A 13,715-nucleotide genomic window follows, 5' to 3' on the forward strand; every position below is an offset into this window, starting at 1 on the left:
AGTACCACCAGTGGCCCGTGGAAGAAAAAGCGCTGTTCCAAGTCTCATTATTAAACGCACTTCACCTAGAAATAAAGATCCAGAACCGCCCGATAAAACACCGAAAAATCGCACAAACGCACTCCAATTTGCATTCAATACAGGTACTGAAGATGACTCACCTCACCCAGCTATTTCATCCGTAAAACCTAGATCCAACATTGTCGAGATATCCGCAGGTCCATCATCTGACACAGATGAATATCATTGGGATCAACGTGCAGAAAATCCGGAATACGAATTACCTCAGATAAGTGAATTCGAAGGGCAAAGAACAAGGAAATCATCAGCTATCACTTTTCAACATCTTAATGGGAGATCAACTCCTTACACTGCGTCAGAAGACTTAGAAACTTGCAATGGCGAAGTCATAATAATACAACCCATCAGGTGACACATTAATTTCCCAGATGTAATTCAAGAAGACGATGAAAACACCGAAGATGAAATAGCCCCAGTGGAAGAAGCACCAAGACAGCCTATTCCAACCACTCTCTTCTACGATACCATGTGATCTATATTACCCAGGCATCGAAAACACGAAAAATAAACTAACCCTACATACAACAAATAATAATCTGACTTATTTTAGAGACAACTATCTACATTTCATTTCCGCTGATTGCGAGTTTACCACCATGATTTCACGATTATTGATTGATACGGATAAAATAGATCTACAAGATTTAAAACTAAAGAAGCCGAAACTCAAGCAAGTCCTCATCACTCAAAAGGGTAAGCACCGAGTACTTAGTGCAGTATTAAAAAACAGTCGTTATGACACATTCTCAATACAAGATCTTAAGAATGTTTTGACTACATTTAAAAATACAATCAAGCAATACAATACAAAAACTTTGAGAATTTCAAAAAACAAACTTTAAATCAGTCATAACCAATATTCTCAAGGAAAGTTTGAGCGAATGTGATTGTTCACTGACTATTTGTCATGGCAACGTAACAATACCAGAAAGAGAATAAGAAACGACATAATCGCGGAATATCACGATAGCTTGACCGGCGGACACAAGGGCATAACAAAAACATACCGACGTATCCGAGAACGCTTTCACTGGCCTAATATGAGAGACGAAATAATAGAATTCATCAAAACGTGTAAAAGTTGTCAAGAACAAAAATTGGTAAGAATAAAAACTCGAGAACCCATGATAATTACCGACACACCTGCAGAACCTTTCGATAGAATTTCTATCAATACGGTGGGTCCATTACCACTAACCCCTTCCGGAAATTTACACATTCTGACCGTACATGACAATCTAACTAAATACTGTTGTTTATTTCACTTAAATATTTAAAATTAAATTTAAGTGAGGAGGTGAGATGCTGGGATGCTTAATTGGCGGGTTTGAGGTGTTGATGATATGGTGTTAAAATAAATATTTTTTAACACTGATTTTAATTTTATTATATTAATTAATTACTTATTTATGATAATTATATACACTATTTACACTGCACTGGTAATGTTTGTATACTGCTGACAAAAGTATTTTAACATGGTAACACGCGGTGAGGTGATATAAAGATGGCGGTTGGCGGCAAACCAACAACCACGCGGTGAGATGAATTCACTTTAAATTGAAATTAAATTGGAGATGATAAATGAGATTGCAAAAGATTATAAATTAACACAAAAAAACACGTGGCTTATAGCGTCAGTGAGTTTTCAACAATGATGGCTTCGCCTTCATCTTCATCCCCACTTGGATCAGTGGGCGGAGCTTGAGATGAGAATGGAACCGGTGGAGCCGCCTGCGCATGATAACGCGCCGACGCAACTCTAATTAACCAGCCTCAGAGTAGCGACGTGAAACGCAAGCGCGGGAGATTCGAACAACTGTATAGCAGTACCGATTCCAAACATTGAAGCAGGAACAATTACCAATGCCTTGGCTCGCAACGTAATAATTCAATTCGGAACACCGCGAATAATCCTAAGTGATCAGGGACGATCTTTTTTTGGTAAGATATTCCACTATCTCGCAAAAATATTTAAGATAAAACAAGTCACAACTTCGGGTTACCATCCGCAAACTAACAGTTCCCTTGAAAGTAGTCATATCGTTCTTACTGAATTTATTAAGCACTACGGACAAAAATATGAAGATAGGGACAAGCTCGTCCCTTTTGCTATGTTTTCATACAACCCTTTGGTTTCCTCCTCTACTATCACCATAAGACCTCACATATGTACAAACCACGTCTTTTAACTGTCACATTCTCTCTTCGATCGTGACAAATAAAAATTTCATGCATAAAAATAAACAAATTATATTTTACATATATTATGAAAATCATAAAAAAATATCGGTATGATGATATCAAAAGTATATATGAACAATATATTTAAAATACAAACGTAATACAATTATGTAAATATAAAAAAATATTTTTAAAAGCAGAATCCAAAAAAAAACTTTTCATACTTAAAAAAAAAAATTTTTTTTATGTCCTCATTGTACCTATTACGCAATTTATTTGTGTATTATAGTCTAAGTAATTTTGATAAACTATAAATAAATATAAAATGAATAAAATAAAGCACTCATTAAATGAATAATTGAACATCGTTAGATCTCATTCAACAAGAAAAAACTCTTTGATGAACGTATATTAGAAGCAAGAAAATAAGAATTCGTACAGGATAGTAATTTTATCAGTTCATTCAATTTTAGACACCGAGAAAGAACTATCTGAAAGTACGGGAAGGATCCGCCGTCCCATTACAATCCATCGTCAGCAGATTCTTCTTGTGAAAAAGACGAGCAGATAGACCCATTACTTTCGGCCAAAAAGAAAAGGAAAGTAATTATTACTAATTGGATCAAAGAAATATTATATTCTTATCAAATTCCAATTTTTCTGATGAAATTTCAATTTTTACAAAGCTCGCAGATTAACGAAAACGAGGTCAAGAAGTTAATGAGTGAAGATATATTAAAAACTTATCAATTACAACGTGAAACAGAATTTCAAGAAATGAGTAGTATTTCACCTGAAAGTTCGGCAAGTAATAATAATAATAATATTGGTAAAGATAATTCAAAGCTAAATGATGTCGAGACTCATATAGAAGTTAATGACGAGACAGCAACAAATAAGACACGGCATCTGGATGAGGTATCAAAATGTTGTATTATATATACATACATAAATCGATTAACATCCATGCTCAAGATGTAAATTTGTATTTGCAAATAAAATAAATGTAGATTAATAATAAGAAAACTTATTTTTAATCACGAATGTTTATGTAAAGAATTCAAAATTTTTTTTTTAAAATACATTTGACCGCGAGACATTAAATTTACCAGCGATTTGTCAACCTTTACCTCGATTAATCGAATTACTAAATTATTTTCTACTTCGCATTTCGAATGGTGAAATTATGAGTAATGTTTAGTTTATTATTTCATCTATTCGGATTATAAACCAATTATAGCATTTAAATTATTACGGAATTTTTTTTCATTGCACGACTCGTGCTTTACGATCGAAAAATTATTATCGCCTCACTTCGGCGACTATTTCAGTTATTTTACCCTTGTTAGTTCACGGAATAAAGATATTTTGCATACTACTTTAAAAATAATTTAATGGAGATTAGTTCCATACTTTTTAAAAATTTATTTAGTTCAATAAAAACAGAAAAAAACATCAAAATATTTTCAAAAAATTTCCTGTCCGTCAAGTACGGATCCCGTATACATGATAACTTGCGAAAAAATCCAGTAATTCACTCAAATTTTTTTTTTTTTAAATTCTTTGAACGATTTGTAGGTCCCCTATTGCGAATGACTAGGTAACTCAGTGTCGTTTAATTACAATTAATAAAAGAATCAAAAAGGCTGTAAAACTATATCTATATATATCTATGTAAAATTAACATGGATGGTGATATATCTATTCATTATACGTACATTTATTCCACCAGGGGCGCTTGCGCATTACCGTCCTAAAACAGCTGTTTGTTTTTTGCTAATTGGTAGGCCTAAGCTTCCATAAGCTTCCATTCTAAAGCCCCAAAGATGAGCAAGGTACAAAAGCGTTGATTTTGCCACACTGTCGTAAAGCTTCACCTTACCAGCCCACGATTGCGCGCTTAGGCGCGCAAATATGGAATAAAGTGTTCTGGCTGCTTGTTTGCCTTTTCTCGATGCTTCTGTAGATGCCAGCACGCCTTGCAAGTTACTAGAGAATGGTACACCTAAGTAAGTGTAAGAGCCAACCACCTCGAAATCTTCTCCCTTATACCAGAAATTTCTGTCACACTTTTTCTTTCTGCCTGAAGCTCTACATGCCAAGATTTTAGCTTTATTGATATTGACGATGAGGCCGTTTAAATCGCGATATTCTTCCAGTATTTTTAGCACCAATCTGAGTTTGACCGTGGAGTGAGCTAGTATTGCAATGTCATCAGCGAAAAGTAACATCAAGATTTGTAGGAAACCGTCCAGACTGAGGCCCTCTGCGTCCCCAGATTTAAAAAAGTATATGATGTCCGAGATATACAGTATGAATAAAAGAGGGCTGAGAATTTCCCCTTTCCCTTTTCCTTCAGTAACCTTAATAGGTTTGGATAAAGAGACGCCTTTCCTTATGAGCATTAGAGTTTTATCGTAGAAATTTTTCAACAAACGGATAAATTTGTTGCTGATTCCCAGGAGCTTTTGTTTAGCCCACAGTTTATCGTGAGGCACAGTGTCAAAAGCTCGCTTAAAATCTACAAAGAGTACGTAAGCTGAGGTATTCGGAAAGCGTAACTGCATATACAACAGCGAAAGCAGCAAAAAGACTTTGTCTGCGCACCCTTTGCCTGCACAGAACCCGGCTTGCTCTTTCGGGATAAGGTTTTGACTTACCGCCCACTGCCTAAGACGATCATGTAGAATTTAGGTAAAGATCTTGGTTATCGAGTTGATTAAGGCAATGCCTCTATAATTGCCTGGTGACGAGTTGTCACCTTTCTTGAAGAGCATAAACATTATAACTTTCGACCAATCATCGGGAAAATCCTCTGTATCAAGTATTTTATTGAATAAAACCAAAAGATAACAAAGCCAGTTTTCTGGCAGCTCCTTGATGAAATCATTGCTAACAGTATCTAAACCTGGTGACTTGCCTCTTTTGCATTTATTCATACTTTTCATCAGTTCAGCCACTGTGAGTTCACAGTCTAAGGTACAATGGTATTCTTGAGGTAGGTCGAGACAACTAATACTTTTAAGGGGATATACATTAATAAAGAACTCGTACCAGGTGTCCAAGGACAGCTCGTTAACTAATGCAGGATTACCCTTTGCCAGCTTGACTGCTCTCAAAAAATCTGACGGCTTCCTTGAGTTATTGAAACAATTTGAGAGATCAGCTTGAAAGACCCTCATCCTTAAAACGCAGCAGCAGTAGAGTGGTTGCTTTCTTCATGCATTTACAGTCCATGTCATACCAGGGTTTGGATACATACATACTGGATGGAGTTTTGTGGGTAAAGCGTTTGACCATTTTTAGCTCCCGGGTTGCACTGGTAACAGCGTTACAAAAGTTTCGATACAAGGAATCAGTTGAGGACATTACAAAATCTTATGCTACAAGGGGAGACCAACGTAGTTTTTTCCCGATAGCAATCGGTAAGAGCTGAGTTCCATGCTAATTGAGTGGTCGGGGGCGGCATTACATTTGGTTCGTAGTGTGTTCTGGATGCATTTGAGGTTTAACTGACCGAAACCGGTAAATGGTCGGAGTTGGTGAGTATGTACTCAATCTTTATGTCGTTAACCAGATTGATACCAAGTGAATTGACCCTGCTTTTGTCTACCGTGCTTTTGCCCAAGGCGTTTCCGAAGGTAAACTCACCTGGGTAATCGCCTGATGTGTGACCGTTGAGAAGAATGAATCCATTGCTATTCATGAAGTCCATTATTAAGGTGCCTTGACGGTTCGTAACGACGTCACAGATGGCTCTGACGGGTTTTAAATTGGTGGCTTCAAACAGCGTATCATCTTCTGGTAGCAAGTTGCTTATTCTGGCGTTAAAGTCCCCTCCGATAACTATAGCATCATATTTAAGCGATAGAAAATTGTTTATGGATAGTTGTAGTTGCTGCAAGTGCACTTCAAGGTCCTTTATTTCCGGTCTAAGGTTTATAGAGCCAATAATGAGTGTGAGTCCATTTAGTAAGCATTTCTGAAAAATCCAGTCATTGGTAATTACTAAAACTGCTAGGTTACTACTATATACAAGAGTGAGCAAGCCCCCGCTACTGCGACCGACAGCATTGTTCTTAATGGCTGGCGATGAGGTTTTGTTCCAAGTATTAAAGCTAGAGAGTAGGATTGTACTGGTAGAGGATGCCCAGGTTTCTGATATACAAAGCGCGTCTCCGGAGAAATTAACAAAGTATCTTAGATTAGTCTCTTAGTTCGAGTGCTGAGACTCGGGCATTAAGATCCATCACTTGATGTCTGAGAGCAGCGTTCTCTTCTTGAAGTTTCGAGGTTTGCTCGTTTAGAAGACGGGAATGCTCCGTACGTGCCGAAGAGATTTCAACCAACAATTCCCCTTTCATTTTTTTCCTGTTCTGCGTTATCTTCTGATCTCCATCTCTCTAAGGTTGCCAGAACATCTGATAGCCAAACGGGAGCAGTATGCGTCATTTCTGGCGTGTGTATTAAGTCTGATATTGAAGAATTAGCAATTTTTTGACAATAGGGTGGAGATGGAGACGATGAGCGGAGGATTTTAGACGGAGGAGAAGTTGCTGTTGGTGAGACAGATGCAGAGCTAGCGGGGTTATTTGCTGTGGGAATGATTTTACGGAGATAATCAGTAATTAGACTGGTGGAACTAGCGCCTGCTTTCAGCGTTGCCAGGTTCGTTGGACGTCCTCTTTTGCGTTTACCTGAAGTTGGAGAACTACAGTCTTGGTGTGCTACTCCTTTTGCGGTTAATCCATGTAAATAGGGAACAAATTCGTGAGCTAGCGCATTTAGATTAGTACGTACGTTAAATGTACGAGTGTATAAGTTAGAAGATTCAGTAGGTGAACTGCTGAGTGGTTTTGCAGTCACGATGGTGCTATCTATAGTTGGAGTTTGTAAGGGCGCTGCAACTTCGGTTGAGTCGGTGCCAGAAATCACTACAATTATCTCATTAATTTCCATGAAAGATAAAACCTAACCTCGTAGGCGGTAGCTGTCGTAATCGGCTTAGATTTGCCGTACTGCTAAGCGTAAAAGAGTGAATGATAACACAAAAAATAGACAGAATTTTTTACTATAGAATAAGATCACTTTCCACTTTTTACGTGGCTAATTTTCACAACTATAAAGCCAATTCACAGAACACACAAAAAAGATAACCACACCAGTATAGCTCACCCTATTGACCTCACGTTTTTAATTTATAATAAGTATAGTTCTTGGGACACGTGAAAAATTTTCTTGAGTCGAGTAAAAATCTTTTGTGTTAACAAATCTTTTTTTTGTACACACTTAATCAGAAATTTTCTCTAGGCTAGTACATTTGTTGTTATTAATAAATGTGAATTCTAAAACGCCTACTATCGTTATCTCAAAATGGAGTGATTGCAAGAAAAAATATGAAAAAAAATACTAAAGAAAAAACCGTGCTATTTTTCTTTATTAAGCTAATATTTAAGATGTTCTTTTAGATTATAACGTAAATTAATCTTATTTCATACTAGGATGATTTCCATAGTCATAATTTATTTATTTATTGATTTGAAGACTATAATAAAGTAAATTTGAAATTTTCTTGATAATTTCTATGCTTTATTAATATCTAATGGATTTAATAAAAAATATAGTAAAAAGAAAGATAAATATAATTGTATGATCGATGAAAAATTAGTTATCTATAATTTATATTTTTAATGAATATATATTTTAATAAACTTCATATTTTCTGCCTTGTTGAAACTACTGTTATTTTTTTAAATAAATTAAACAAATAAAAAATGTGCTCAAATAATTAATTTAATGTATACCTTATAAATATTTGTCTTTTCTTTCTTTTAAATGCTCCTATTCCATATTTTATTATTTCCAAAAAATTCAAACTAAGTCTATCTTCGAGTTTTATTGTTTCTTGAAATGAGCTAAGAAACTCTGAAAAAGTCGATAAAATTATTTTCAAGAGAACGCAATAACCGCGAAAAATATCTTTCAAATCTCGAAGAAACTCGGAATAATGAATTAAAAGAGAAACCAAAAAATCACTTAAAATATGCTTTATACCTCTAAAAAAGTCAGAATAATCATTTTTAAGACATAACAAAAATCTTTTCAAATATGTGATTATCTCAAAAAAACCATTATATTTTTTTTTACTATGTCTCTGGAATTTTTTTATAAAAACTCTTGATAACGCTTCTGGCAGACTCTAAATATCACTCGGTTTTTGGTCTTTAAAACACTTATAGAATATTTATTTGCATTTTTTATACTCTTTCAGAGATTTTCTCAGAAAATCAGATTTTTAAAAGTCTTATTCTAAATATTACAAATCGTTTTCTGAGTTCTTCAAGAGAAATGTTTCTACCAGGGTTCATTTCGTCCGTTCATGTCACAAACAAATCGATTACAAAAAAACTACGTTGAGCAACGATTGCGGCCATATGCGGTTACTGGTTACCTAACGCTGATACAGCGAACGTTCAAAGCACCACCACGCCTTTTTTTGGCTTCCTATGTAATGGAGTCACATCTCACACCTGTCTCCTATTAGCAGATGTCGTTACTGGTATGATTTTCAAATGATTTGGACTTCTAATTTCACTTTTTCTAAGCCTGGGGTAATTAGTTAGCCCGTGTGACCGTTAGGGGATAAAGTCGGTTTTTAGAATAATGAAGCGGATACATAATGGTTTAGTCGTATTACTTCAGTTGACTTTTACGCTAAAGTTTCCAATGATCGCGATTCTGTTGGACACAAAAACTGTAATAACTTTGCTAAGTTTAATGTAGCTGTATACTGTGCCTACTTCGAATGCTATCGTTGAAAGTTCTTGTTGATGTAACACAATAGGTAAAAGTTACATTCGAAGAAAGTGTTTTCTAGACTTATATCGAAATTCAATAATTGCAAGAAAAAGTCCGTAAGGATATTGTGGCTCGTGTGAATTTGAGTCTATCACCTAATCTGCTAAAATTACTTAATATCAAAATGTATGGATTTAAGAATACTCACTTTAATAACAAACAGCAAAAAACCGATTACTGGTTTTCAGTTTTGAATAATCTGTTAGACTTAAGACATTGATGCCAAAAATTGATTTAAACCCACAGTTCATATGGACAGTTTCATACTGATCTACGTATTTAAATTGAACTTCTTACTTCAGCTTATACAATCAAATAACCAACATTGACTCGATTGTTTCGAATATGATTATAATGATCAATTGCATATCTATTCTTTCATAGCCTATATAATAAAAATCGAATCCTATTTACAAAGGGTATTCTTACTATCTATCCCTAATAGTACTCAATATTCATTTGATGGACTTTCTCATGGTCGTGAGTTGTCTAAGTTTATTTTAAAATAGCCAGGTCTTGTCAGGTCTCGATAAATAGTAAAAAGCCATCCTTAGTAAACAATTTCGTCAGAATCATAAATTCGTCGATGATAGAGGCTTTACGCTTCTCGTACAGTTTTCATAAAATCTGAAAAAATTATTCTGAAATTTGAACTCATTAAATTTGAAGGCTAAAATTCAAAAAACCTTCCATTACTTTACTCTTCCCAAAAAAGTAGTAATTTTAGATATTTCGTAACTGAAACTTCACTTTTGATAAGATGAAAATACTTTAAAATACTTGTCTCAATCTCTGGCAACTGGGTGGCATTGATTTATTATGCAAACTTATTTTACTATAATACGTACTAACGTGCTTTTTGAAAATGGAAGAATGAAACTAAAGAAAAATAAGGAGCCAATTGTTTTGTGATTGTCAATAAGTGTATTGAGAATTTCAACAATATTATAATTTGTCTAGCAGATACTTGTTTATTTAGTGCAAATTCTTTTTTATTCCACCTGTATTATTTATGAGATAAAAAAATAAATCAAAATTCGGTACAGTAGCCTTTTACAGTAACACCTGGAGCTAGTTCAACCGAAGATAAACTGTTTAGTCCTGTATGAGTGACTTTTGTTTCACTATTAAAAGCAGCTCTTTTATTAAGTAAATTATCAGTAATTCGTTCATATCCATTCATATTTCGAGTTAGTGTTTCCGATTGAGTCTCTATTGGATTAAGTGTCGTATACTTGTCTGGTATCGAAAATATTTTCTTCGAACTGTATCCTAATGATTCTGCATGAGCATAAGGTTCACCGCTAATAAGTTGACCCATACTGTTTTTCATTTCCTTAGTGACTCCATTGTCGCTTATCAGTAAGTTCTTAATTGGTACATACTCCTCTGATCTCATCATGGCTGACATATTACTTTCGTAGACGTGATTTCGTTTCATTGATTGTCGCTGATGTGTAGTTTTCCTTAACATTGCCTACATAAACAATGCAATACATATTAAATAAAAATTGGGATTAGAAGCAATATATATTTAAAAAAAGAAACTCATAATTTCAAAATTGACTAATTCTTACTGGATTTAGAACATAACAAAACTAGTTAATTAACGCTTCGATAAATTTGAAAGCAGCTTTAGAAACTCGATTAAACTTTCCTGCAAAACCCTTTCATGATTATAAGACAAACGATTTTCTAAAATACAATTTCTCGAATTTTTGTTGATAATTTTAATGGGAATTGCTAACACAAATGGTCGAATTTAAATCGTAAATTTAACGTTTTTTATTCGATACATCGGCTTAATCTTATATCTAGTTACAATTGAGTTTTTTGACAAAATAAATCATTGAATATATTGCAATATATTCTGAAATTGAGCTCTTAATATGAAAATTAACAACTGCCGCATCGCAATTTTCTATTCCTCGTTTTAATACCATGGAAAAAAAATTTTTTAAGCTTTTGAATTTTATAGTTCACAGTGGGGTCATAACTTTTAAATGTTCAAGATCTGGTCTCTAGGAAAGTTTGACGCTCTACAAAAAAGGTCCCTTACAGATTTTCGATATTTTTGTTTCTTCAAAAGTAATTTAAAGTAAAACTTGGATTGATGATAAACTTTTACATTTTTCTAATGTTTCGACGCAACCATCAACTTTATGGGGAAATATTATAGGACAACTATTGTAGAACATTTCAGTTTCTATAACTTATATGTACAAAAATTTTCGATTTTTTTTTTTTTTCGTAAGTTATCTGCATTTAATTGAAAATTTTCTCAGATAATCATAATTTTAAAATTATTAAAAATTAATTATATTACTCACATTATTAGAATTTTAGTCTGAAAATTTTTTTTTTTATTATAATTTAATTAATTGCAATTGTTAAGCTAAAAGAGTTTCATTATAATTGGGAAACTTTGTTGTCTATTCACTTCCCTGATTAAACAAAATGGTTTGAAATTATTTAGTTGTTTTCGATACGTATGCGGAACGGTAGGGATTCTGATGGCTTAAAGTGACGTCACGAGTTTGAGGCTATGGGCGCTTTCTTATCAAGACCGAGTTAGTTATCGCTTCGCTCGACCGGATAAAGTACGAGGTCTTGATGAGAATGTATTCATAGCCTCAAACGCGTGCCTGCACTTTAAGTCTGTCAGGGTTCCTACCTTTGAGCATAAAGGATCCAACAAAATTTATTGTCAAATCAACGGCGGAAGTTGAATTTGAGAGAGAAACAGTCAAAAATGTTTCAAGTCGTGTAGGAATGTAGAGACAGATAGAGAGAAAGGTTACTTTTCGATAAAAGTTCACCAAACTATAGATTGCCAGAAATCGTATAGTTTGCGCCCTCTGCATGTTGCTTGAAAATTCAACTTTTGCGGTTGATATGACAAAAAAAAATTTTTTAAACTGTCAAATCATCTTTAATAATATTTTTATGATTAAAAAGTATTCGAAATGATCAAAGATTTTTTATCCTTCTTGATCACTTTTAATCATATTTTTATAATTAAAAAGTATTCGGAATCATTAGAAATTTTGACATTTTCGGATTATTTTTAATCATTTTTCTATGAAAAAAAAAAAAGCCATTCGGCAGCCGGAATGGATTTTTCATTATTCATGTAATTATTTAAATCCGTAAGATGGACGGTGGCGTTAAAAGATTCATCTAACGCTTATTAGTTCAATCATATTTATGCTTGTCAATTTTACGAAAAAATACTTTATGTATACTTTTTCGATATGTTCATAAATGTCCATGTCAACGCATATATGGGCTTATATTACGTCAGAGAATATTTTACCGTAATTGACAAAATCATATGTGGATATATCGAACCATATTAGGTTAGATCAAGTCATATCAGGCCAGATATAACAATAGATACCTGAAAAGAAATATGTTATATGGTTTTTGATATGCCCACATACTAGTAGATCGAAACATTATGTAGGTTTACATAAGGTCATATCTGGCTAGATATGGCTTGATACATTTTTATAAAATTTTCTAATATGGTCTCTAATATAGATATTTATGCCCTGATATGGACATATGTGCCTTGATTTTCTCATATATGTCTACACCAGAAATTATGTTACTGGAATGTAAAAAGTCTTATGAAGACATATCAAACCACATCGGGTTATATCGAGTCATATACGATCATATCAGGCCAGATATTATAGATACCTGCCAAGACATATGTTTCAGAAAGGTTTAATATGATCTGGTGTGATCTTATATGGATTAGGGTTATTCATTTTCGCAAAATTTTTTTTTTTTAGGTTTTCAAGCAAAATCTCAATCTACATTGAAAATAAAAAATTCTCACCAAATATGAGCTCTTAATTCCAATGCTAAGTACTTGCCATTTGATTTCAAAGATTTCCCATTTAAAATACACGTAAATTAAATTACTTTTTTTTTAACTTTCTAATACTCAGCTGCATTTCATGATATCAAGGCAGTTTTGATCGTACATTGTAGGACATTTAGTGTTCTTCAAAAGTGCTCATAGTTACTTAGCTGTAATTCCAGCTGTTTCACTTGTGTCCGTTGTGGAACTCATTTTTCCTATGGAATTGACGTTTATTGGCTTGCAGAACATAAACCGATGAAGAAACATCAAAAATGATTAGTACAATTTTATAGGAAATTTTATTCTCTTCGAAAAAAGTCCTATGAGTAGAGTCGCTAAAGTCCATAGTTTCCGAGTTATAACCATTTTAATAATTTGAAAAATAAAATATCAATTATAATTTTTTTTTTATATTATATTTTTCAAAATATTAAAATGATTATAACTCGGAAACTATGGACTTTAGCGACTTGACTCATAAGACTTTTTTCAAAGGGAATCAAATTTCCAACAAAATTTTAATAAACCTTTTTGATGTATTTTCATCGGTTTATGTTCTGCAAGCCAATAAACGTCAATTCCATAGGAAAAATGAGTTCCACAACGGACACAAGTGAAACAGCTGGAATTACAGCTAAGTAACTATGAGCACTTTTGAAGAACACTGAATGCCCTACAATGTGCGACCAAAACTGCCTTGATATCATGAAATGCAGCT

The 13,715-nt window shown here is 33.7% G+C and overlaps 1 protein-coding gene across 2 annotated transcripts in view; it reads right to left on the minus strand.

Annotated features, from left to right (window-relative positions):
- Positions 1-10,037: 10,037 nt before the first annotated feature.
- Positions 10,038-13,715, minus strand: part of LOC130673548 (neither inactivation nor afterpotential protein C-like) — a 1,009,353-nt gene continuing 1,005,675 nt past the window's right edge. For both annotated transcript variants that reach the window (XM_057478586.1, XM_057478585.1), the window contains exon 19: positions 10,038-10,600. In XM_057478586.1, coding sequence (XP_057334569.1) covers positions 10,154-10,600 — 447 coding nt within the window. In that variant the 3' untranslated portion in view covers positions 10,038-10,153. The remainder of the gene's footprint in view (positions 10,601-13,715) is intronic.

This window comes from Microplitis mediator, chromosome 8, assembly GCF_029852145.1.
Source record: "Microplitis mediator isolate UGA2020A chromosome 8, iyMicMedi2.1, whole genome shotgun sequence".
Classification (NCBI taxonomy): Eukaryota; Metazoa; Arthropoda; class Insecta; order Hymenoptera; family Braconidae; genus Microplitis; species Microplitis mediator.